Source organism: Solea senegalensis, linkage group LG15 (assembly GCF_019176455.1).
Source record: "Solea senegalensis isolate Sse05_10M linkage group LG15, IFAPA_SoseM_1, whole genome shotgun sequence".
Lineage (NCBI taxonomy): Eukaryota > Metazoa > Chordata > Actinopteri > Pleuronectiformes > Soleidae > Solea > Solea senegalensis.
This window is the reverse complement of record NC_058035.1, coordinates 13,919,847-13,945,422: the sequence shown is the minus strand read 5'-3', so window position 1 is coordinate 13,945,422 and position 25,576 is coordinate 13,919,847. Positions and strand designations below refer to the sequence as shown.

General features: G+C 41.7%; 1 protein-coding gene across 1 annotated transcript in view; it reads left to right on the top strand.

The window, feature by feature from the left end:
* thada (THADA armadillo repeat containing) overlaps window positions 1-25,098 on the top strand; it is an 81,795-nt gene extending 56,697 nt beyond the window's left edge. Inside the window, exons 32-38 of the mRNA XM_044045962.1 lie at window positions 3,534-3,925; window positions 8,203-8,327; window positions 11,989-12,061; window positions 12,826-12,976; window positions 13,054-13,170; window positions 22,631-22,821; window positions 24,564-25,098. Of these exons, the coding sequence (XP_043901897.1) occupies window positions 3,534-3,925; window positions 8,203-8,327; window positions 11,989-12,061; window positions 12,826-12,976; window positions 13,054-13,170; window positions 22,631-22,821; window positions 24,564-24,890 (1,376 nt within the window). The 3' untranslated portion in view covers window positions 24,891-25,098. The remainder of the gene's footprint in view (window positions 1-3,533; window positions 3,926-8,202; window positions 8,328-11,988; window positions 12,062-12,825; window positions 12,977-13,053; window positions 13,171-22,630; window positions 22,822-24,563) is intronic.
* The last annotated feature ends 478 nt before the right edge of the window (window positions 25,099-25,576 follow it).

The following is a 25,576-nucleotide window of genomic DNA, read 5'->3' as shown; positions in this document are numbered from 1 at the left end:
TTTAAAAAAACTATTCAGTTGAAAATAGGACACAGCAATCTTTAATTCTCTTTGGTGGCAACCTGTCATGAGGTTCTACGGTGTCACAAGCCAAAAGGAAAAACAGTGCCCTAAGGAAAGTGGAATGGAATTAAAGCTTCCAGAATAAATCAAATGAAAGCATAGAGAATTCTTAGAATGTGATTTGATTAGATTTTTTTGTACCGCGCTCTCAAAGTCGTTTATATATGTTGTTAAATATGAGGTTTCGTCGATCACTCTGTCTTCCCCTCTGTTGGTACACTGCCTTTGTCGTCATTTTCTGAAGTGTAATTTTGGTCAGAGAGGTAATAAAAAAAGGTCCTCGTGAATCTGTCAGCTACTGTGCCTGGCAGGCAAAATAGTCGTAGCTATAAATACACACATAGAGTATATATACATATGCATATATATATGTGTGTGTGTAAAGACTGACTAATGAGAGGGAGAGACCCCAGCAAATTTTAAAACACTATCAGCATGAGAAGGAGGTCAGCTCTCTCTCTCTCTGGCAGGCAGACGCGCGCACACACACACACACACACACACACACACACACACGTAGCGTCTGGGGCTTGTTTTTCACAGTTTGGGTAATGATGGTGTGGAAGCTGATGTGAAATCCAGCTGTGTGCTTGCATGTGAGAGCATGTGCAAGTGTCTAGTTAAAGTTCTAGCTTGACACAGCGTCTTTACCGTCAGTGGGCTACGGACAGGGCTAACGGAGAGCCAAGAAACTCACTGACACACACACACACACACGCATCAACACTCTCGTACTCGTCTACTTTCTAAGTTTCTGTGGTACATTGATTTACTTTATAGAAGCACACACACGTATGCCTCAGTCATATGGGACGCATTTTTAAAAGGTGCAGTGTTAAAATGGTGATATTGTTACAGTTTTGGGTTTACAGTTTAGTTTGGATCCTTTTCTTCCTTCTTCCAACCTGATTCAATACCTTTTCTGGGGGGGAGGATGGGCCTGGGTAAGGTTGGCAAGGTCGATTTAAACCAGATGTTGTGGTTTGATTTAGTTTAAATATTTGACCTGTACTATAAAACACGCCGTTACATGTACAGCACTTACCCCAGACATGTGAGCAGCACATCATATAAGTCTATTTTTCTTTAGCCATGTTTTTATTTGGGGGGGGGGAGTAGTTAGTTTGCGTTTGTCTGCAAGGACTTTCTTGGTTGTTTTCATAGCACTATATCAGCGAGTGCAGTTTCATTTCAGGTGTCAGACTGCTAAAAACGCCCAGTTACAGTTCACCCCTATGGGAGTAAAAATTGTTGTCGAGACGTGTCACTCAGAATCACCTGAAAAAGGTTTGCGGGCGAGATTTTCCTTTTCACGTTTCCAAACATTTCTGAAGCGGCACATCTTGCTGCGTCAGAACTGTCCACTGACACCTGAACCAACATTTTTGAACACACAAAGCCTGACACTTGTTTACATTGTGTTCCCCTGAGCCAGGTCTCATTACAGAGTCCTAAAATATCAAATAGTCACCACAACTCCACTGGAGCCTGGACTGGGTCCAGCTGCAGGTTTGCACACGAGCGACACAAAGAGACACAAGTGTCGTGGACGTGGATTTAAATAAACACAGCTGTGGCAGAACAATGGCTGCTTATGATCAGACATGAAAAATTGCATGAAAGTCACAGGAACCCCAGCCGAAGCCACTCCCCCTCCTCCTGCACACTATTTTAATGAGGAGCATCATAAAAACAGCTCTCCACACGTGTACTGTGTTTTTCTTCTTTCTCTCCCCAGCTGTAACTTAACCATTCCTTTCTTTCACATTTTGTTCCCCCCCTCGCGTCATTCTTTTTCTGTCCGTAATGAATGTGGAGTCAGTTGAAGGTTTTTTTGCGGGGCCTCCATTCGTCTTGATTTGCTTCCTTCTACTGTTTGTCGGTGTGTCTGCATGTGTAGTGATTTGTCTCTTGCTCGGAGTTTGCAATGAATCAGGACTACAGAAATGCAGTTATATTTAATGGCAACATGCTGTTTCCACAGCCATTACACACACACACACCATGTTTCTCTCTTTCCCACTATGACAGACAGCCGTTTTCTCTTTGACACGCTCCCATTCACCTACAGTCATCCTCCTCCCTCTCTTTCCCTTCATCATTGGTGTCATTACAGTGCCCCTGCCCCCTATTATAACCATTAGGCCATGCTTATTTGCCCCTTTGAGGATCAGGTTCCATAGTAACCTGGCCCATCTCCACAGTAACCCAGCCCATCTCTGGAGGAATGCAGCATTTACCACTCTTTTGTCAGGCCACATTTTCAGTGGCATTGCAGGGCCAGATTGAGTTGCAGTGGGCTTCATAAGCTCTCTGTGTGTTTGTGCATGCGTGCGTTTGTGTGTGTCCGCGTGCACGTATGACTGTGTGTTAAACTAATTGAGTCGGCTGTCAAAGCCCTGGTCTGTGTGGAGTCTTGAAGCTGTACTGTAGGGAGGAGCACAGCTTTAGAATGGCATTGGGTTACTCTATAGCTGCCCTGCCTCTGGATTATTCTTAAATTTCAGGGGAAGTTTGTGTGTGTGTGTGTGTGTGTGTGTGTGTGTGTGTGTGTGTATAATGGTGTGTTTATTTGTGTGTCGATCACTCCCCAGTGGTGTATGTTCACAGGTGGCTGGCTTGGCACAGCTCCTGGCACAGCTACGGACTCTGACGCGGCCCTTCCTATAAAAGTCAAAATAGCAAGGCACACAGAGGACACTGGCTTCTTCAGTCTGGCCTGTTGTCTGCATCTGTTTGCGTCACAAAGTGCCGTGTGTGTGTGTGTGTGTGTGTGTGTGTGTGTGTAGAAATGGACATACATTTAAAGAAAATGAAAAACAAACATCCCATTTATTGTCAGTAATCACTAGCTGAAACCTGGTCCACCTACATAAGGAAAAGAGTTCCAAAGTCAAACTGTAGTTTTATTTTTATCCCTTTCTCAGACATTACTGGCACATGACATCTATGGTATGTTTAAATGAACGGCTTTTCAGCAAACAACCATACTGCCATTGCATTTAATTCTCCATTTTGCCTTGTATAAAATGTGGATAGAGGATAGGATGCTTAAACTTTGCATGGGAAGGTGGAATAAAGGGTGCAACAGTGATCATTTGATTGAAGATGTGTGTTCTTAGCTCATAATTTATAGATTTTAAATCATATTTGGCGATTGAATGACTATCTTTGAATCAATGAGTGTTGGACCCTGCTCCCATGTTACCACTAATTCAACTGTTGTTAGTTATTGTTATAGAATCTGACATCTAACTACAAAGTTCATTACAGTGATTTGTAAAATAGTCATCATCTGTTTTGTTTTCCCAGATGTGTTTACAATACTGTCTCAAAAACAAACAAAAAAACATGGCGCCAGTAAGGGCTTAGATTTTCAAATACTTAAAATAAATATTTAAACTGCCAAAATGTGTGTAACAACCCCAAACTACTTTGTCCTTATCCTATTTTGATTTATCTTTTTCCAGATTCAGAGGTGGCAGAGCTCCGTCAGAAGACTCTGTCCATCCTGATGGACTCGGACCTCGTCATCGCTGACCCTTCCTCTCTCACCCGTGGGCCCGGCGTTACCCATTACCTGCTCAGCCTGGCGCGGGTGGTCCTCAGTGCCACTGTGGAGATTCCTGAGCTGTGGAAGGTCCCTCAGCTGACAACACAGCTTCTCCAGTGTCTGCTGCAGTTCCCACAGTATGAGGTGAGGGAGTTGGCTCTGCAGGAGATCCTGAAGAGGCTGCAGCAGCAGCAGGAGGAAGACGACGAGGAGGAGAAGAAGAGGAGACCTCAGTGGCTTGATGAGACCACCATGTCTGACCTGATTGGCCTGAGTTTTCACGAGACGCACCCCCAGTGTCTAGCCAAGGTGGATAACACACACACACACACACAAACCTTTATAATAGGTGCATTAGTTTGTGTGTTTTGTTTGTTTTTATTTTTGTTTTTTTGAGAGAGAACTTGTCTGGTTATTTTATAGGTCTAACTGTGCGCGCGCGCGTGTGTGTGGGTGGGTGGATGGTTGGGTGTGTTAAGGATCTTTTCTGGCATAAACACTGACCTTGTCAGCACCAGTAGTCCTCATGGAGACCAAAATCTGGTCCTAATGATGCAGAACCTTATTTCTGAGGAAATGATTTCGGGCTAAGAGTTGAATTGTGGTCCGGTTAAGGTTTGGGTTACGCATGAACTGGTTATGGCTAAGGTTTGGCATAACACTTTATTGTCCAAATGAGTGGAAGAATAGTGCAGTGTCTGATGAAGAATAGCTGTCTCATCACACACCGATTAAAAATCGATTAGAAATCGATTAAATGTCCAAATCCTATCTTGAGGAGTATTGCGTGAGATGCTAATCGGCTGCGGGGGACATGCCAAGCGCACTGGCAGTGAGCTGACTCTCTCCCTCGCTCACACGCACACCCATGTTCAGTAGTTCTTCCCCTTTAAGGAGTCTTGGAAGGGAAAGTGCAGCCAATTTCCTGTACAGGGACAGAAGGTCGTATTTCACTGTGTTCGTAAAGCTCGGACGGGCAGCCAGCAGACCTGCTCCGTCCAGCTCTCTTACTCCCGTCGTTAACACTTCACCAGAACGGACTCAGTCACCACTGCCGGGACTCTGTATGATGCATGCTGCTGCACATTTTTTTTTGCTTTACAGACTAGCTGTGTCTCGACCCTGTTAAGTGGAGCCTCCCCTCTACCAGGGGCAGCAATAGGCCAAGGACATCGTGTTAGTCTCCTATTATTATGGTCCAATGTGTGAAAGAAATCAGTCTGTCAAACATATACGATGAGATGACTGAATTAGGCCCTGAAATAATGCACCTTGTTGATTTCTGAGCAATTACCAAAACAGGATGCGGTGTATGACCTAGTTGTCTCTCCTCCACTTCTACACACCCTCGCGCATATATAGACACACAGAGTGAGAGAGCGAAATAATAATTTATTTCGTACTTTGCTGAGTTATCTATTATGTATATGTCTTTTAACGTAGCCTTTATTATTCGTACAGACTGCGTTCGGGAAAATGTATTTGGAGCTACGTGGTGAAGGAAACAGCAGCAGCTGTGTTTGATCATGCAAGCAATCCGTCCAACAGCTGCTCACGAAGCGCTTGATTGCTGTTAGCTGAGCTCATATTTTCAATATTGGACGGCCAAAGTCATGGTTGTGACTGAAATATGACTGTGAAGTTTTGCTGAATGTGCAGGTTTATTTTTAGCAGTAGAATCTACTGCTGGAACTTTGCGTTTTCCGCCCACAATGCACCTGTATGAAGCTGCTGTAGTCGAGTCGGCGGTGAGTGAACTCATCTGGCATCCTTTTCAATATAACATACATTTGTTTATGTTAATACGTCATAAAAATGCAGCTTTAAATAAGTAGAGAGCAAATGGGTGAATCTCAAAGCTAGCTGTATGTACTCGAGTTTGCCACAATACCAAATTAGGATAACCTTTGTAGATAGAACTTTTTAGCTCTTAAATTATGACAGATGTTATTTATAGTTAATAACTGTTAATGTTGATGGGGCCTGTGTAACAAAGACACCCACGTAAATCCAGATTGCTCACGGAAGGCCACACTTGTCAGAAGCCAATGTGTGATAATCAAGAACGTGTTAAAAATGGAGCTCATTCATCTCTTCACCATTTGCATCTGGACACCAGGCTTCTCATTTCAGACATTAGAAAGAGAAACTGTGAAGTCTAATGCTTAGGCTTGTGTTGTAAAGCCAGTTCCTGTTGGAATATATCAAAAGGAATGTTACATAATAAAGTGAAAAATCAACCAACATAGTATTATTACGCAAACTCATCAGTAAATAATTTGCTATAATGACTTTAAAAAGGTTAAATTAATATTTTCTCAGTCTGAAGCAAAACATCATAGTAACACTAATGTTTGAAGACACAGTTCCTTGTTAACTCTACATTATAAACAGCAATGTAAAGACCAACATAGTATAAAGTGCACATTGTGATAAGTTACTGAGACTAAAGCTGAAACCCAGGGAAGAATTGTGCATCCTGAGCAGCTGATGTAGGCAGCATGGAAATAAAGAAGCTATTATTCTAATATTGTCGCATAAAGCTTGTTGGTCAGGAAAAGAGTGAACGGATCTCTTCATGTGTGTTTTTGCTCACCGTTGGTCATAAAAGTGCTTTATAGCGACATTACCGCCAACAGCTGGACTGGTGTTGTGCAGTAGACTGTGATTAATTGTGGGAAGGCTGAATACCTTCCTGAAGCAGTGTTAGGATAAATGTGCATCAAGTGTGGGTTAAGTGAATTTCATGTAGGTACATTTCAGACCTGAGACACACCTGCCTACACAGTGAGCGCATGTAAACTTACACCTCACACATGGGGCTATTAAGTCACATAAAGTCATGTTAAGTCTGTCTAGACCATCTAACAAAAGTAGTCGTTGTGTTGTGTTTTTTTCCGTGTAGTTTGTTAACGTGCTCTTTGTGTCTACACTTGAGTTGGCGTGTTTTTTTTTCTTCTTCTTCTGCGATTATATATTTGAATTGTTGGGCAGTCGAGTGTGTTGCAAGATGGAGAGCTCATTAAAAGCGGCTTTTAAATGTCAGAAGTGGCGGAGATGTTCAGACCAGCTGTGGTGGTACCTGGCAGACAGATGAGCAGATGCGTGGTGAGAAATCTGGTCACTAGCAGGGATTTGAAATGAGAGAATCATATCCTCTCGAAATAGAAATAGGAAGGGACAAACATCAGATGTTTTTCAGGCTAACTGAAGCACTGATGCAACAAATGCTTTGATGAATGAATAATGACTCCTGATCAATTCATACTCACAGGAATCGGAAAGAGATGGTGGGGAGATATTAGAGGTTTCTTTGGCTGATAAATGCAATTTTCTGTTTGTTTGTTTGTTTTTGCACTAGTATGTTTGGCTCATTTTATTTTTGCCCTTCATCTAATGAAGTATAACCGCAATAACACAAGTCCTTCACTTGCATGAACATGTGCTGAATAAGATGTATGATCTTGTCTATGCACTGCGGTAGAAAAAAATATGAAATAAATGAAACAATCAACAAAAAAAACGTGTATTAGATCAAATTTTGAGGCCAAAAATTATGTATCAAGTTTCTGAGAATGCAAACATGTAAACGTGCAAAAAATCGGCTGATCCAGATTATCGGTCATCCTTTGTTGATGTTATATGTCCATCACAGTGTTCCAGATACTTGTTTGTGGAATAGTACACTACAAAAATGTTTTATAGTCCTTTAGAGTGTGTTAATGATTCCCTATTGGTTTCATGATCCATTGTTAATAAAAAAAAACAATTATGAGTGTAACTTTGAAACTGTCTACATGGTTGAATGTCATGTTATGATATTTCCCGTGATTATCTTTAGTATCAAACGTTGTTCCTTAAACCTAATGATTATTTTTTCGGTTGGCAGAAGCTCAAAGACAACAGACTTTGAATCTGCCTCATCCTTTCAGTGATCATATGCACAAATATACAGATGTTTACACACAGACACTGAACACACCCACATGCCCTGCTCTCCACCCACTCAGATCCTGTAAAGCAAGCTTTATTTTAAGGCTCTAATAACAGGTTGGGACCTAGAAAGAAATAATAATCATCGAGATATGCAGGAGGAATGTCAACATGTGTTCTCGGCTGGACGTGTGTTTTTAACAGGGGTCTCACGCTGTGGAAAACAAGTCTTCGCCCTCCTCTGACTCGGTCAGCTGTCTCCTTCTCTGGAGGAGTGACCAGGCAAAGAAAACAACACGGGGAGAGGGGGAAGCAGTGATGGGTGAGGGATGATAAAACAAGTTTAGGAGGTTACGCTGGATGACGCTTTAAGGACTGTGTTACCAGCTGATGGGGAAGCGGAAGACAAATGGGGAATATGCTGCCCTCAGTCGCACACACATGCATGCAAGTGTGCATGCGAGCGTGGCAGCTGTGTGCCCGTGGTTAGGGTGTGCATAGGGAGGATCTGATTGGTGTGGTAAAAATACCCTAGAGGGCAAGTTGTCAGCCACGTGCAGAGAGGACACCAAAGCTGTGTTGATGGATGGCCTTGAGGAAGTTGACAATGACACTGTCTTTTTTTCCCTTCTGCCTCTCCATCCCTCTCTCAGGTCCTCCAGGTGCTGTGTGTGTTAAGCTCCAGTGGTGAACTCCTGTGGCGGGATGGGGCTCAGACGTTGTCCCAGGAGGAGGTCCTTATGCATCTCCTCACTCTGGCTCAGAACTCTGTTCACAGGTCAGAGCACTCACACTCGCACTCATGTTCAAGTGTTCTTTGACCTCCTCCTCCACCTATGATGCAATAATTCTTTGGTTCCATTTGGATGAAAGGGTTCGACAATTGATGCGTATGTGACATGTGAATTAATACACTTGCATTTGTGTTTTAGACCATCCTTAAAAACAAAATCTACAGTTATTTTCTCTTTCTGTTTATTCAGGTATATTTATGACTTCATCAGTCATCTAAAATGATCAGGGCCTGTAACCACTATCACGATCATCATTCTTCACTTATCATTCTCAAGCACGCCCCTCAATACGGGAACACTATGGATTCATGAGCAGTCTATATATATATATATATATATATATATATATATATATATATATATATATATATATATATATATATATATATATATACATATATAAATAAATGAACTTTTAACCACACATAATACCAAATTGAATGGATTGAGGGAGTACTCGCCCCTAAGAGGCTCCATGAGCATCTTGACTACAAGTACTTACCGGCTCTACTCAACTCAACTCTAATATGGGCTGTGTGTGTTTATGGGACACAACTTCTTTATTTTTGTTCATAAAAACAAGCCAAGCGAACCTTTGAAATGTGCCGTATTTCCTAATGTCATTTTCATCATGTTTTAATTTAGTAATGGCAAAAGCAGCCTAAATGCTCTGTGTTCCAAGGGTTAAAAAAAAAATCATAAGACTAAAGGAAGACCAATTAATTGTTTGGGCCAAATAATTTGCCATTTTTTTAAGAATCGCCATTGGCACAATTAATACAAATGATGCATTTCTGTTCTCAGAAAGTTGTTGCACAGTGACTTAAAGGTTGCATTTTTGATGACCTGTTTCATGTGCTTCATATTTAGTTTATACATTATTTCTATTAAAAACACTGTATATAATTGCACTGCAGTGCAGATGTAGAAATGTAGGTTGGAGAGACGTACCATTAGTGTTGTTCAATAAGTAGTTACTAAAGGTAAACCTTTTTTTGTATGATTTGTTACCATTAAATGGTCATATATTATCAAATGGAGGGGGAGAAAAAAACAAAAAGAAAGTTGGATGAATATATGGGCCAAAAACATCAGTGTCAGCCGCCCTGATCTGTAAAACATCAGCCCAAGAAAAACATCAGCCCATATCGTTCGACCTGTACAAGACTGAGCAGCAAAGTTATTGGGCTGGAACAAGAATCACTATTTACAACAGAAGAGCCGTGACAGAGAAAACACAGATAGCTTCAGATACCACCCACACACCGCACCACCTCAGGCGGGAGATACAGATCACTCACTTTCAGGACACAAACAAAAGCCACGTCGAGCTCCATGCCAGTGTTCATCTGACTCATTAATGACTGTTACACTTTGTATTGCTCTATGTAGTCCTTTTAACAAATGACAAACACGAAAATGGTGTTTTGTATGTTGGGGTGATGATGTGCAGTATTCTTATGTGGTGATATGTTGGATGTTGTGACGTGTGTGTGACTCACACCGATGCTTATTTATACATAAATGAAGTTCCCAACAGAAAAATAAAGTGATTTAATCGCAGCTCGGCAGGTTGAGATGAACTGACAGCAAATGGAGATAGTTCTTTATTTGACCTGAATGTATTTCAGCTCAAGATTCAACCCCACAGTTGTTGTTGCTGCTGTCGGGCAACTGTCCAGAATCCATAGGGACACACAGGCCTGCTCTCTGCACTTTGCTGCTGCTGCTCCTAGGTACCTGGTGTTATTCATAGACTGCTGCAGTATTTATTTAACCAAACGGTCTCCCAGCTTGAGAGACTGGTGCTTTTTAAAAGTAAGTAAACAAAGAAATGTAATTGTGGTTGAAAGCTGATATTTCGGCTCCCCAAAAGCTGTCATCAAAGTGTTATGCCTACATTATTCTCAAATGTCAAACCTTTACTTTATTGAGAGCTTACACGCTCATGAGTCACAGGCCCCCTCTACCACAAACTGATTTGGCACATACTGTCTATGTGTGTGTGTGTGTGTGTGCGCGCATGTACTGTAAGCCCTTTGACATGCATTGACAGACACACACACCTTCATTGACAAGCCACCGCTGTACGTTTCTCACTCCGTCAAGAGAATACAGGCTTGAATAAGTATTGGATTACAAAGGCTTTTAGCCGTGTAAAGCCTTTTCCTGGCCACAATCTCTGGACCCGGGGATCCACTTTCCCTTTGGAGTGGCCCCAGGGTTATGATTAGAGCCAGGGAGGGATGAGATTGGGTTGCTGGCTGCCCTTGTCTGCCATGTGATTGAATGGCACTGGTGCTATTGTGATCTATAATGCAGCAGTGAGTACGAGCACACTTCTTTTGTGGACTGTAAGTCAATACAGTTGAGCGATGTTTGTGTGGTTGACCGCGCTGCAGTGTTATGTCTGCATAATTCTGTCAGAACCCGACGCGAGTCCAGGAGAGCGAGTAACTGGACTCGGACGGGACTTCTACTCAACCTGTGTCCAACGGGGTTAATATGAGCCGTAGCGCTGGATTTGATTCCCTGTTTACCCTGACTGCACATGGTGCTTGTAAATGCTAATTAGAACAACATTGTTTTACATCAAGTAAAAGGTAAATTCAGTGTTTTAACACGTGCATCATTCTTTACACAGACGGTGTGATGCAGTTCTACTCCTCCATCAAACACTAACGGCGATGTGATTAATGAAATCAAACAGATCAAAATGTATTTGTATAGTGACAAATTATCTTTACATAGTACGGCAGGCAGACAGACAGAAACGGCACCGTATAGCCACCGTGTGCACAGTGAGTGAATGGAAACAGATATACTGTAATATAAAAAAATTGCTCCGACAGGTAAGAAGACTGGATGAGACGACAATTGTCCACAGATGATGGTGTCATACAACATCTTTAACAAACACAAAATGCTAAAATGACACTAATATGTAGCGAAACAGTCAAATATCTTAGTTTGTATCAAACCCTCCACTCTCTGCACCCAGTTGGTTTGACCCACCTCGGCAGCTTTATCTTCAGTTTACATTTATGTATTTAGACTTCCTTCTGTTTACACCTCACTGCCAAATCTCATTTTGTGTGTCACTAACAACATAAGGAGCATTTAGGAAAATATTAAAAGGGAGAAATGGTCCTCAAGAAGTGGAAGTGGGTTGGATTGGGTTCACATTGTTGCAGATTGATAATCACATAATGGATCCAGTGTGTAATAATAAAAAAGAAAATAAGAAAAATGGACCCACACATTAGTAACTATTGATGGTCATAAGCTAATAATAGTGGCCTATAAATATTTACCATCTGTTGACCATCAAAGAAAGTAGATCCATAATTTTGATGTTATGCTTCAACTCAAATGAGCTTGTAGCACCGTAACAAGAACGTTTCCACAGAATGACTAGAGCAGGATAACTCCCTCTCTCACGATGTTAATCTGGCTATTTCAAACTAAAACTATTGACTCACTCACTGCAGCCCCATGGTGTTCTGTTAATCTGCAGTGAAGGCTTTAACTCTGTCCTGATTTTCCTAATGTTGTATGAGAGAAAAACTCTCTTCTGGTAGGGGCAATGTCAAGATTAGGTTACTTTAGATTTGGTTGCTCAAGATGTTTGATTTTGTGTTTCAGTGTGGAGCTCCACTGTGCTGCTCTAACCCTGGTGTCTCAGCTGGTCGTTCAGCTGCTGAACGCTGACCCAAAGGTAAAGAATGTTGAACACTGGACTGACATAGTCACTTTAGTTGTCATGAGTTGCCTGCATGCGTTCTGCGTACTGTCTTTACCACAGAGTAGTCGGTGTTTGCCAGACTTAAGCACTGAGAGCTGTTGCACTGGTGAATCATAATGACAAAGTAGAAAACACACCTTTGTACCCTAATGGCTTTTAAACGCAGATGCCACTAATAGCACAACTAATTATAGTGAATTACAATAATTACTGAAACAGACATTATTAGTGCCATTAGCTCCACCTGTGCTTTACAACGTGTTCAAACTCAGAAAGGTCAGTGAATCTGATCTGTGGGAAAAAAAAAAACCTTAAGAATATTAACGAGGTAAAGAGCGTTTAAGAATTGTTCTGGGAATAAAAAGACGTATTTAAACTGTTGTTAATGATGACGTCGTCTACAAATGTAGCCAGTGAAAAGAGACATGCCTTTTTTCTTTTCAATGTTGTTTAAGCAAACTCTCACTGTTACTGTGTGTTATTGTTCATTTTTTCTTTAAAGTTAACATTAAAATTAAACAACCTTTGTCAACCGTGGTCATACATTTAGTCATTCTTTTCCTACAGGCAGCTGTCAGTGAACATTTTCCAGTTTAAACTGGAAGTTAAATACTTTTGACTGAATCATAACCGAGAATAAAAGTGGCTGATAATGTATTATCATTGGTTATTTTTCATTTTCCTTCTGCTATGCTGTGATCAATGCTACAATGAAATGCTATGATGTACATTTTTAGGGTGCAAGGACGGCGTCGTCCTTATCTCAGTGGGGAGCGCTTGTGTGCTCATGCTGCAGCGAGGAGCAGCCAGTAGAGGTGAAGCTGATGGCCGCTAAGGTGCTGGTCAACTGCACAGACGCTCTGCTGACCAGCAGTCATCTGCCGCTGGGTGAGTGTCAAAGATGGTAGACTGGTGAAATGAAATATTGGTCTGAGGATCCTGACTTTTGTGTGTGTGTATTGCAGGTCTGTCCACTACAGTCTCCCTGTGGAGGAGTCTGTTCATGTTGTTGCAAGATGAAGACCAGGACGTCAGAGATTCTGCCTCTGACTTCATTGCAAATGTACCAGCACCTCTGCTCAGTAAGCGTATACACACACACACACACACACACACACACCGAGTACACAACTACTGTGACATATATATGTGAGCAGATTTGCTTACTTGGGATTCACTGACTCAAGCACTTACCAAAGCTGTATAAGACCACAACGATGTCACGTACAGCACTCAATGATGATGTCACAAGGTTAGCACTCTCGAATGAGGCAAGAAGACGAAGAGGTTGCATGTTCTCCCTGTGTGTTCTCCGTAGGGATGGGAATCGGTATCGGTCCGATACTGGTCAAAACTCACTGGCTATAATATCGCACAGATAAAAAATGTAAAATCAGGTTCAATCCAAAAATCACAGACAAAATGTAATGAAAAAATGTAAATAAATATCAGCAAGAGCAATGTTTGTTCCACAGTCGGAGAATTATATCTTTAAAAATGACTCAGCACAAATGTTTTGTTAACAGCTTCATCGGACACATGTATCGGAGTAATTATCAATAGATGCAAGTTTGTGATCAGACTCAAAAAAGTGGTATCGTCCCTAGTTCTCCAGTTTCCTCCCACAGGAGAGATTATGTTGACTGTAGGTGTGAGTGTGAGAGTGGACTGTTGTTTGTCTCTGTGTGGCCCTGTGATGGATTGGTGACCTGTCCCGGGGTGTTCCCCGCCTTTCGCCCTGTGGATGAATGGTTAAAATGACATAATATATATAAAAAAAAGTGTTACTAGCAGGTCATGACATCATTTTGTGGTAAGGATGGTGAAGTGTTCCTGTAATGAAGGGCACTAATTGTAGTTTGGCAGTTGGGAAGCAACAGTGAAAAGTGTGTGTGGTTATGTGTCATTGTTTTGGGAACGTGTGAGGTCAGTTCTCTCTAATATGAATGAAATGATGCCCGTCCTTACTTAGAACTCAGGTGCACACACCCAGCAGGGACAGGACCCTCACACTCCCAAGGACAGACAGCTGGCACCTCTCAAATGTCCCTTCCAAAAAGCAGCCATCGTGCTACTTCCTGTTGTCACTTGTCACCGCACACGCTTCCTGTATTTGTCTATTTTTCCTCTCCCTGCCCCGCCCTTATTGTGTCTGTTGCCACGCTGATAGTATCTCATAACATAACATGAGATAGAAAAACAGCTCCTCAAAAGTCTCTGCAGCCCCACATGGAAATACAGTTTATGGATGAGTGGGCAGGCAGAGTCATGAGGGAAGTCTCAATGCCAAGTTATTTCAACTAAAGGCTAAATCGGACTCTGTGTGTGTGTGTGCCTGTGTTTATGTGCATAAGGCCAGACGGGCTGAGATAAGCTGTCAGCTGGAAATCAGATATAAGCCGAGCAATGTGACTAAGATGGAGAGGTTTTCTCTAAAACAGGAAGAAAACACAATAGGCATAATTACACACTGGGTGTCCACATGTGTATGTGGGACTTGTCTTTCGTATGGGGACAAAAAAACAAGTCCCCGTAATGTAAATCATTACATTTTAATGTGTGGACGTGTCTCAAGGTTTGGGCAAAGCAACTGGAGAAGACAGAGGCTGAGATTACAGTCTGTGTGTGTGTGTGTGTGTGTGTGTGTGGGGGAGGCACAGTGTGAGTCACTTACCGTAAACCAGCCTACATTTCCTCCTGGACACACTGTGGGTAATGAGTGTTTATCTCTATTCTTTTGCATGACCACTTACTCTCCAGCCAAGCCACTCAGAAACCTACTCCAACCTATTATTAACATGTACCATGTACACACGTCAGGAATGCACACACAGTGCAATGCGTTTGAATTAATAATATGTTATTAACCGAATAAGTGATTTGAAAGCTTGAAACGTACCCAATGTTTTGTTTTTTGTTATAAAATGACGGTTTCTGTTGTCGAGAGCACGCGTTTGTTTATAACACACTTTCAACGGGGTCAAGTTCTCGCCTACCAGACACCAGGTGTTTGATTTTTAATGGCGGTACTCTCCCTCTCTGTCTGTCTGTCTTTGGTGACCTTTTTAATATCTCTGCTCAGCAGTATTACCCTGGTGTCGCAGTAACTGGGAGCATGTACACAGGTCACTGTGAATGTGTGTGTGTGTGTGTAAGGCCTGCGTGTGTGGGTGTGTTTTATGACCCGCCGCTGCAGAGTCAAGTATCGGAGGTGTTAGCTGCTTCAGATGGAGGCGACGACTCTTGGCCCTTTGATATGGAGGACGGCCAGAGATGTGAGAACAGAGACGGGGTCTTTGCCGTCACACAAAAGGGCAAAATGCAAAACAACCCCTTTGAAAAAAAAGAAAATTCAAATGTATTTCTTGAAACTCACTTGTTGTCTTCTTGATTATAATCGTACTGGACAGTGGAGATGTAGACGTGTCATTTGCATTTCATTTTTAATCCGAATTTAGTGTTTTAAAACCATTTTTATTGATTTATCTGACGGGGCAATACATATCATACATATTCTGTGTCAGTTAAATGTTTCAATACCTTGTTTATAGGAGATTTAGCAGCAGTTCTTTCCCCGGTTAGACTTTTTTTTTCTTTTTAAAGTTAACACAAACAATCGAGAACTCACAGATGATCTCAATAAACATATTGTACGTTGATGACGACGAAGAGTGATTATAGTAATGACTAAAAATGACAATAGTCAGAAGATCAACATCATAGACTTAGCTAGAATGTAAAAAAGCATAATTCCCTACATTGTAAATTATTTCTTTGTAAAATAGTTTTTATTTACAAATGGCTCATTTCATGTCATTAGTGAAACAGATAAATATCAAACATGCTTTTATTATTATTTTTTTTTTAATGAAGTGTGTGAATGTTTTCCTTATCACTTGCAATCATGAATGTTCCTTGCACTTGAACAATTGCATACTGATATTTTAGTTAGTGATTAGTGGTGTTAGGGTTAGTGAAGGCTCTTCTTCCCAGAGCTGTGATTCACAGTGGAGTCATTGTTCTGGACAGGAAGAGCAAATTTAATTTAACCCCATCCCACTCGCCAACAATCCCCCTCCCACACACACACACACACTCCTGTCCATCCCCCACCAGCATTGCCACCACCACCCAAATACCTCCAGAGTAATTGGGTCTGAAATCAAACTCCACTCACCCTCACTCACCTCGAGCACCGTGACAGAGTCGGGCAGGAACAGAGGGATCACTTTATATGGATATATATACACATATATATATATATGTGTGTATATGTATATATATATATATATATATATATATATATAGAGAGAGAGAGAGAGAGAAAGAACACAGAGGGATTTGGATTGGACAACATCGTATAAGAAGGCAGTGATTAGAATTAGAATCAAGAAGACAAAAAGTCAGGAGGAAGCAGGAAAAAATAACCCATTGTGTAAAAATAAAGTATGGACATAAATGACTTTAGTCAGTAACTATTAGGCATGAAGAGAAAACCAAAATGAGCTCAGTTCTCCACAGTGGCCTCACAAACTTACTTTCTGGTTCTCTATCAACCTTTATCATCCAACTGTCCTGGATGAACCTACTTTGCTCTCTGTATGTAATGTTTTCATTCATGTGTCCTCAGTTCATTCACTCACAGGGATGAATGGAAGTGGAAGATTGTCATCAAACACGCGGCGTGCCTCTTTATGTCGAACATCGTAGTAGAAACAATGAGTTGCATAGAATTTGGATGCGAGTGCACCGAAAAACACCAAACAGACGTGTTTTTCTGTCACTTTTTTTTGGTTTCACTTAATGATTTAGTGGGAAATACAATCACATGTTTGCGGTAATGACTGGTGTCTTCAGGCTAGTGTTGATTGGATAGAGATTTCAAGGATAGTGCTACTGTGAACCACGCATCAGAAAGTGATGGAATTGATGAATGTCATTTTAAGGTTTGGTATACACTGATGACTATTTTATACATTTTATGTAATGTAATGTTATTTATTTCTAGAGCCCTTTACAACAGCCCATAGTTGACAGAAGTGCTTTACAAAATAAAAGCATCACAGACACACAGCATTAAAAGCAGACGGTAAAAACAAATTCATGACACATAAATCAAAGCATGAAAAAAACAATTAAAAGCTCACTGAATAAATATGTTTTAGGTTTAGATTTATGGACGACAGAACTGAGAAAATAATTGACAGATGAATTAATAATGAGAGTTCCTTGCACTGGAGGCCAATGTCGAACCATCAACATTAACCCTTTTTTTTTTGAACCATCACTTAGTTCTAAAAATATTAAAAGAAAGAAAGGCACAAAAGTCAATGTTTCTTCAATCGTTTACAGAAGCACAACACTAGCTTATTCCACAGGAGGATGAAACCAGCAGAATCTATTCCTTATCTGAAAAAAAGGCTTTGAACTCAAACAACCAGAGCCAAAACATTAGCAACTGTTTGTAAATCATCCTGTATTTGTGTCTTGTGGGGGAAAGAAATGACTGCAGGTGATGGTGTTGTTTTCATGACAGAGACAGACAGGAGACCACCCCCCATTAGAGAGCTATTAACTTGTATATGATTCCTTGAGCCAACCACAGACTGGGCTCTGATGACAAATGCTTCGCTCAGACTTCATGTACCAGCATATTCTCAGACTGTTATTTTAATGTTAATGTCATTTAATGTCATTATTCACTGACATTTGTATAATGATCGTCGTGTTAATTATTCCTGGTGGGGATGTTGTTGTTGTTGTTGTTAGTCTCCAGAGGAAGTCGGGGCTGTAAAGTGTCTGTTTTTTTCACACCTCTCTCTCTACCTCACACCTTTGTTTCCTGGTGTCTCGGCTCCGCTGTCGTGCCTGTAGCCTACGCAGTCAGAGCGTTCACATGACTCTAGAAAAATAACAAATTGTGTTAGTCCAACTAAAGCCAGACCTTTTTAAAATGAATGTAAACACCATTTAGTCCAACTCAAATTGTACTAAATCGAATTTCCCAAAATTGGACTAACACACACCAGATAATGAAAGGAGTGGGAGTGGAGCTGCTGCTGCTGCTGCTGAAAAATAAGACCGCAGAAGTGACAAAGGGGCCGTGTATTGTCCCCTAGAGTAATGGAGGCAGACACACTTCATTTAATTAATCTATTCCCCACTAGGGCCATAGTGGAGCTGCAACTGTGCGTTCCTGTGCATGGAAACATAATCACTCTGTTTGTGTTTTGAGTGAGAAAACGAGTCCATTTTTTTAACCAAGTCTTCCTTGTACAGTTGACAATGCAACAATGCACTTTTAGGGTTAATAAATGAACTGTTTGAAGGGCCCAGACACCCGGCTCCCCTTTTCAGCTGATCTGTGCGGGGCCCCCTGTTTGACAGACAATCTTTATTCAGGCTGTATAGAATAAAGACCTGACTTTGGGACAGGACAGGTGTCGCTGAGGGACCCATACGGTGGTCTGTCGTCAGTTTACAGCCCCAGGTGGGATGGATGCCCTCTCACCCGCTGCTGAACACTCAGATGAGTGGGTTTCTAAACCAAATCCGCTGCGCCTCTGTGGGTGGCTGAGCAGAGGAATGAAGTCCCACCACAGTGAATATGTTGATAAAATTCTTATTGTGCTCGTGCGACTTAACCTGGACTTATAAATGCAGGGTGGTGGATGGCTCACTTGGTAGAGCCCAGGCCCTCTGCAGTGACCCAGGTCGCTTCAGTCTGTTCTTCACTAAAACTCCTATAGTGGGACAAGGACAGCAGTCCAATTAAATGGCGTGGTTCGACTTAACTGTGCTTGGAAATGTACTGACTGCCTTCTGATGGATGGATGGATGGATGGACAGAGTAACTAAAGAGAGACTCATAACCATGCCGTGAATGTATGTTGTGAAGTGGTGGTAATATAATATCGTATATAGGGAGCTAACCTTGAAAGGTCACATTGTTCTGATTCATGTAACAGATATGATACAAGGTCCAGGTGAGCAATTTGTTCTGTTAACTTTGGAAAACTATACTGTCCCTGGAGCAGTCTGCTCTCGCCCCCCCTCTTCAACACACAGGAAAACCATTGTGCAGCATGAGCTGCCAGTGATGACTTCCTGCAGCATTCTTTGTTGGAGATGCAGAGTACTGTGCGAGAGTCTTAGGACGTCACCAGCTTTGTTGTTTTTATGCCTTCTTCTTATTCTGTGGTCATTGGATTGAAATAATGTGACTGAAAGTTATTTTTATATTAGAACGCTGTCCATACAGCATGTGTATGCAATGCTCAAGCATGTCTTGAATAAACCTGGTGTTATAGACGTTTTTGGTAGCAGATAATTGTTGAATTGTTAAATGAAGAATAGGACAAACACAGGTTTTATCGGTAACATGAGTTAAGATTCTACTCCAGGTTTAAGAGCGCTGGGGTCGTGCTATTGTGGGTCACATTAAATACTTGACTACTTTTAAAAATGCATATGTTTCCTGTATTTACTGGGTGTGTTTCCTGGAAATAATTATACGGTGTGGTCCTTAAAGGATTGCTAAAACAACAAATATAATAGTGGCCGGAGCCTTTTGCACAGTGCTGTATACATGTGTTTATATGTACATAGATACACATGTATATACATAGATATGTATATGTATATATATATATATATATATGTACATATAAAAAAAAACTATTGCCCCTTTTCCACTGTTTCAAACATATTTTAAATCCACTCATATCTGGTTATTTTATTGGCTCTGATCAACAGTAATCTAAACATGTTACGTGTGTGAACATGGTCATTTTGTAATCTACTACTTTACTTTATTTTGTGCCTTTTTTAACCATGACGTTATGAGCAGCAATCGAAAAACATGTTCAGTTGCTGGTGAGTTTGAATGAGAGACTGAAGTGAAAAAAATGTGACCACTGCACTGTTGACAGGCACGTTGGTTGTTTAAGGTACACTGTGACATAAAACATGATTCACTGGAGGAAGAAAACAGAGAAACTCCCTCACTGGCATGGGAAAAAACTAAATTGCCTCTCACCCTAACCCAGGTTTACCGACCTCTTTTTGAAAAAAAAAAAAAACAACAGCTAAATTTAGGTTAAAAGAGCTTCCATATTTCATTTCCATGTATAATACCTCAGTGGGGCTCTTTAATGTGACGTTTTTGAAGGCTTGTTTGTTATTCTTCAATCAGTTTTAAAATATAAAGCCACTGTCTCTAAGAAGGCAACCAAACATCGTAGGTCTTTTTAAAAAAAATAAAAATAAAAAAAACTCATCAGAAGCAGAATGGTCCAACTGTTATACTGTTTCCACAAGAGGCATAAGGTTAAGTTTTTCCCTCACACTCCTGCCCTGCCCAGCTCAGATGTGTGCCAGTGGATGCCAACAACACACACACACGGTCAAACCCGCACCCTTTCATTCACCAACTGGCACTGACACGCAACCTTGGATAATACTCATACCGACACACAATCTGCACTGAGTTCCATTCATATTTCGACATTAACCCATAACCAGTTAATGCCTAACCTTAACTTAACCACAATTCAAATATCGGCCCTAAACTTTACCACTTCCAAAGAAATGGACACGGTTTTGGTCGTACCGGTCAGAAAAGGTCCTGAAAAGGTAATATATACCCAAGTACACACACACAAACAGATGCTCACTCGCTCACTTCACACCAGTAAACCGTGTGAAAGACAATCCCCTTGAGAAAACGGCACATTTTGCACCAACAGCTTGAGGAGAGAAATCATGTTAAGCAATGTGTGAAACCTCCATAGAAAAGTAGATAAATTGAACGCAGCTAAAATTTCCCGTGAAGGAGGGAGGGAGAGGGAGGGCGGCAGGGACCTGTAAAGGTTCGACATGAGAGGCAGGGCCGTCCCAAAGAGAGGTGGCCTCTTGGTGAAGAAAGGAATTTGTCACTCAAGCTCCTAAACTCTTAAATCTCCTCTAATACATTACAATCAACGGCCTCTAATGTTCACAGACCAGGTTTCTCGCTCCCGCTTTCTGTGCAGACGGAAGGCTCTGCTCTGATTTTACGCCTCCTCTCTGAAGAGGAAAAACAATCCGGGTTCCCAACAACCCTGTGTGTGTGTGTGTGTGTGTGTGTTGTATACGGCTGTGTGCTGATGAGGGTCTACATACACTCCCTCCCTCCTTGTTTCCCATAGTGGTAGTGTTTTGGCTAGTGGCTCCCAAAGTCTTTTGATGTGTCTGGTGTTATCAGGGTGTCAGCTGTGGTGAGGATGGTCAAGGTGGGAGAACAACAAACACACACACACTCACACACTCTCCCCGTCGCTCTGCGTGGACAACTGGAGACGGCAAGTGAAGTCCAACATTATGTTTCCCCCCTTTTGAAGTCTGTGTGTCCTCCTCTGACTTATACAGCATATGGGCTTGTAGCAGGTCTGCCTCGGTTTTTTGTGAGAAATGTGCATTTATTTCTTTGGGTTAGTGATGTGGTCGTGAGGGGAAAAAAGAAATCCACACGAATATGACATTTATTCAAATGTGATGAAAGAATATGTGGCCGTGGCATCAAATAAACAAAATATAACCATTTAATGTTCGAACCAAAAGCTTCAAAACAACACGTGGGGAAAAAGTAAACAACTACAAAACCAAAAGAAGGAAACATTATATTTATAGATGTGATTAAAGGTATTTATTGTTCTACTTCTAATGTCTTCAATAATCCGTGGATTAACTCGTTTTGTTGTGATTAAACGCTGACACTCCACTCATTGACATGTAAACAGGAAGTCTCCCTCTGTGTGTGTGTGTGTGTGTGTGTGTGTGTGTGCATTTGAATTCACTCATACACAACCTGATGGCGGTTGGCTGCGTGAGTTATAGTTTTGTTTCCCAGAAAGCCATCAAGCCCAGAAGGAGACGCACATGCGCACACTGTGTTTGGAACACAGCGTCAGCGCCGCATCATTCAAACATCACTGACACAACAAGTTAGGGATTCTGTTTCCACGTAGGTGTTTGGGAACCAGACGTGATATTTTACATGTGATAATCTTGCAGAATATAGAGTTTGTTCTCTGCTTTAAGGACTTGCGGCACAGTGACGGGAGTACACTCACATTTTTTCCTTAGAGGCAAATCTGAATTTTACAAATGGTGCTCTGTTCAGCCGTGGAAAACGACTTATTTAGAAATATTTGGTGCAATTTAATTATTTTGGATAGAGGGACACTCCAGTACAAGTAATGCTTTTTCCCTTCCTGCCACCACATCACACGATACTCACTCTCATATAGACTCTGTTGTAGAAACTGCTTTCAGTGAACGCGCCGCAGAAATATTTTTCCTTTTCATTGTAGCTCTGGTGACGAGGGTCTTGTTTAAGAAAATCAGGTTTCTCAATTACATGATTTTTAATAGGTCACATGGCAGAGAAGTGGCTAGCACTGTTGTCTCGCAGCAGGAAGGTCCAGGTTTGTGACCCGGTCCACCTGTGTGTCCTAAATGTTTCTGACTGTGTCTGACTGTCTCGTCTCTGTCTGTCCACAGACATGGCAGGCATGTCCGTGTGTCCCCCAGTCGCCTTGGAATCGGGCATGAGAATCCTGTGTCATCTGTTTGAGACGTGGGAGCAGGTTCCTGCAGGTTTCCTCGCTCTGACAGAGTGGCTGCTGGGAAAAGACGGCGCCAACGATGAGGCAGCTGAAGACGAAGCTTCTGGCCTGGTGAACGTTTCTCCGGTAACTTAAACCTCTTTGAAACTAAAATTATACCCCATTTCCAAGGGTCAAAAACACGTTTAATTCTAGGTTTAAACTGCTTTTGTTTTCTTTTACCGTTGTTTAATTAGCATTCACTTCTGGGTCAAAATACTCCTTTTTTTATCAGCTTTGATCAGTGCAGCTGTTAACATTAATCTTTGTCGTCATCCTTACTTTTTTAAAACTTGGGACAGTGTTTGATGGCAGTTCATTCATCAGTTGGATCATTGAAAGGGTCAAATTAAAGTTAGACTGAATCAAAAGATGCAACTGCATGGAGTTGTTGTTGTTGTTGTTTTTCTTCCTGCAACTCTTCTCCCCCCCCCCCACCATGACATCACAGTTTACACACAGGTGAGGCAAGGGGTGAAAGAAAAACACACCACAGGGCAGAAAAAGAAAGAAAGTATAAAGGTATAAAGTATAAAAGTATAGTGTGAAAGAGGTTTAAGTGTTTTTAAATACTTGTAAACCTGTTTCATGCTACAAACACTCTGTAAACAAATTATATGTAACACACAGCAGAGGAAAGCGCCTTTAGTGACCTCAGTGCAGATACATATTGTCATCTTACATTGTTACTCTATGGAACAGGAAGATCCCAAACTGCAGAAAACACATTTGTTAGACAGTAGATTTTGTCAAAGTGTCATCATCTGCCAGGAAAACTGCGAGGACACAACAGACGCGACGCTGGTCCTTGAGAAATAATGTGATCGCCAGCTTTTAGGTCGTGCGGATGATTATTTTCGAGTGCGAAAGGAAAACATTTCCTCAAAAAAAAAAATCATTATCCTTGTGTTTCACGCTGGAACACAATTTCTATCATCCAACCTGTGATTCCAGTTGATTTAACACTGTGGAATAACAGGAACAAATAGAACTATATCGTTCTTTCTTTTTTTTTATGGTCGCTCTTGTTTTACTCACAGTAGCAGACAAAATAGCAGGGCATTTTATAGCCGCCAAAGTTTCTGCTCTCCGACCACTTTGTTTAGCAGCTTGTTTTGTTTTGGTGCCTGTTTAATTGCCGGGTTCTTTCTTCTCAGACTCGAGTTAAACGGCGGATTGTACGATGCAGCTTTGAGCGAGCCACTGTAGACTGTTGCTTCTTTGTGTCTGTTTAAATATTAACAGCGTTAAAGCCTGAGGTCTTTCTGGTTTTTAATGCTGCACCATTTATTTGTACATCAACAAAGTTGAATGACCGTGTCTAATGTGAAGGGTGTCACTCACTCACTCACTCACTCACTCACTCACTCATGGAGCCTTTTTTTAGATGTGAACTCCAGACAATGTCTGAGGAGAGCTTGCTGTCCACATGTGATGAATGCGATGGGAGGTTGTGAGACACATCTCGAGTTTCTCCCGCTGCGTTTTGGACATTGACCAGAGATTATAGGAGGAAGCTGGCAGGACAATCTTCACAGCCTCTTCTGCGGACCTTTGTATTAACACGTACAGCTCCTCCGCCCTGCGGTTCAGTGTACGTCTAAAACCACAAAGTTTCACCTAATTTTGCAGTTCCACTCAGTATTTTAGTGTTTATGAACGAATTGGTTCCTGGACAGAGTCATTGTTTCCATCAGTGTTGTTACTTCAGGGAATAAAACTAGGACACATTTCGTGCTGCATTTTACTTGTTACCGTAAACCATAACTCAAGTAATGTTGATTGTAGATTCTCCCAAAAATCTGACTGAGACGGAAATTTTCTTTTAGGACCAGGATGAGGAAGACTTCCTGTTTGAGAAGGGGGACCTGAACTTGTGGGCTGAACCTGTCCAGTGGGTGGCGCTGCTCCACAGAAACCTCAGTTCCCTCATCCTGACTTTGAAGCAGACCCAGCACCCAGGAGTGGGAGCCCTGGACCAAACCCAGCTCCAAATACTGTCAACTCAGGCCCAAGCCCAGGCCCTCGGCACTCAGCAGGCCCTGGACTCCCTCCCTGCTCTGCCCCAATTCTCCTGCACCGTGGAACACACTCGGCTGACTCTGCAGCACAAGAGGGCCACACTGGCTCTGGACTTGCTGGAGAGGCTGAAGTAGACGAATTAGCAAGGTGTGTTTCTGATTTCACCACATTTTGTAAGGGGAATTCCTAATATTTTAGAAAAGACCACAGACAGGCTTTGTGGTCAAGTCTTAAGTTTGTTTTTCCACTCTGTACTTGTCTCCGACAAATGTTGCCATTTGATTTTTATGATTACTGTTTTTGATGTCTTTTAAATAAATACTGTCTCAGATTACTACATGATTCCAATGCTCCAGGTTTTTTTTTCCCCCCTGAAAGTAAATAACGTCTTTGCTTCTCTCTTGATTCTGGAAAAAGGGGAGGAAAGTGATAATATTATGGGAATACTGTACATGTGGGAGTACTTCAGAACACGCTTGTACACAACAACACTCGACGCACTGTTGTTTTTATCGATCGTAACTTGTCACACGGCAGTTGTGAGCGGTCTGCTCTCTCCGTGTCACCAGGGATTTAAAGTTTGGAACCAAAAAAAAGCTTCAAGCACAGACTTCAGTGGTGTGATTGTGCAGCCAGCCGAGCTTTATGACCGAGGCACGGGATTGTGAAAGCAAGTGTTTGCTCTGACACGTCACCAACGTTGTATTTTAGTGTACGCTTGACTTCTACTGTATGTTTATACGAGGTGTTATTTTCCTGTGATATTTAATTTACTGCAGGATTCTTCCCATTGGACTGTGTTTTTACGCTTCCCTCTAGT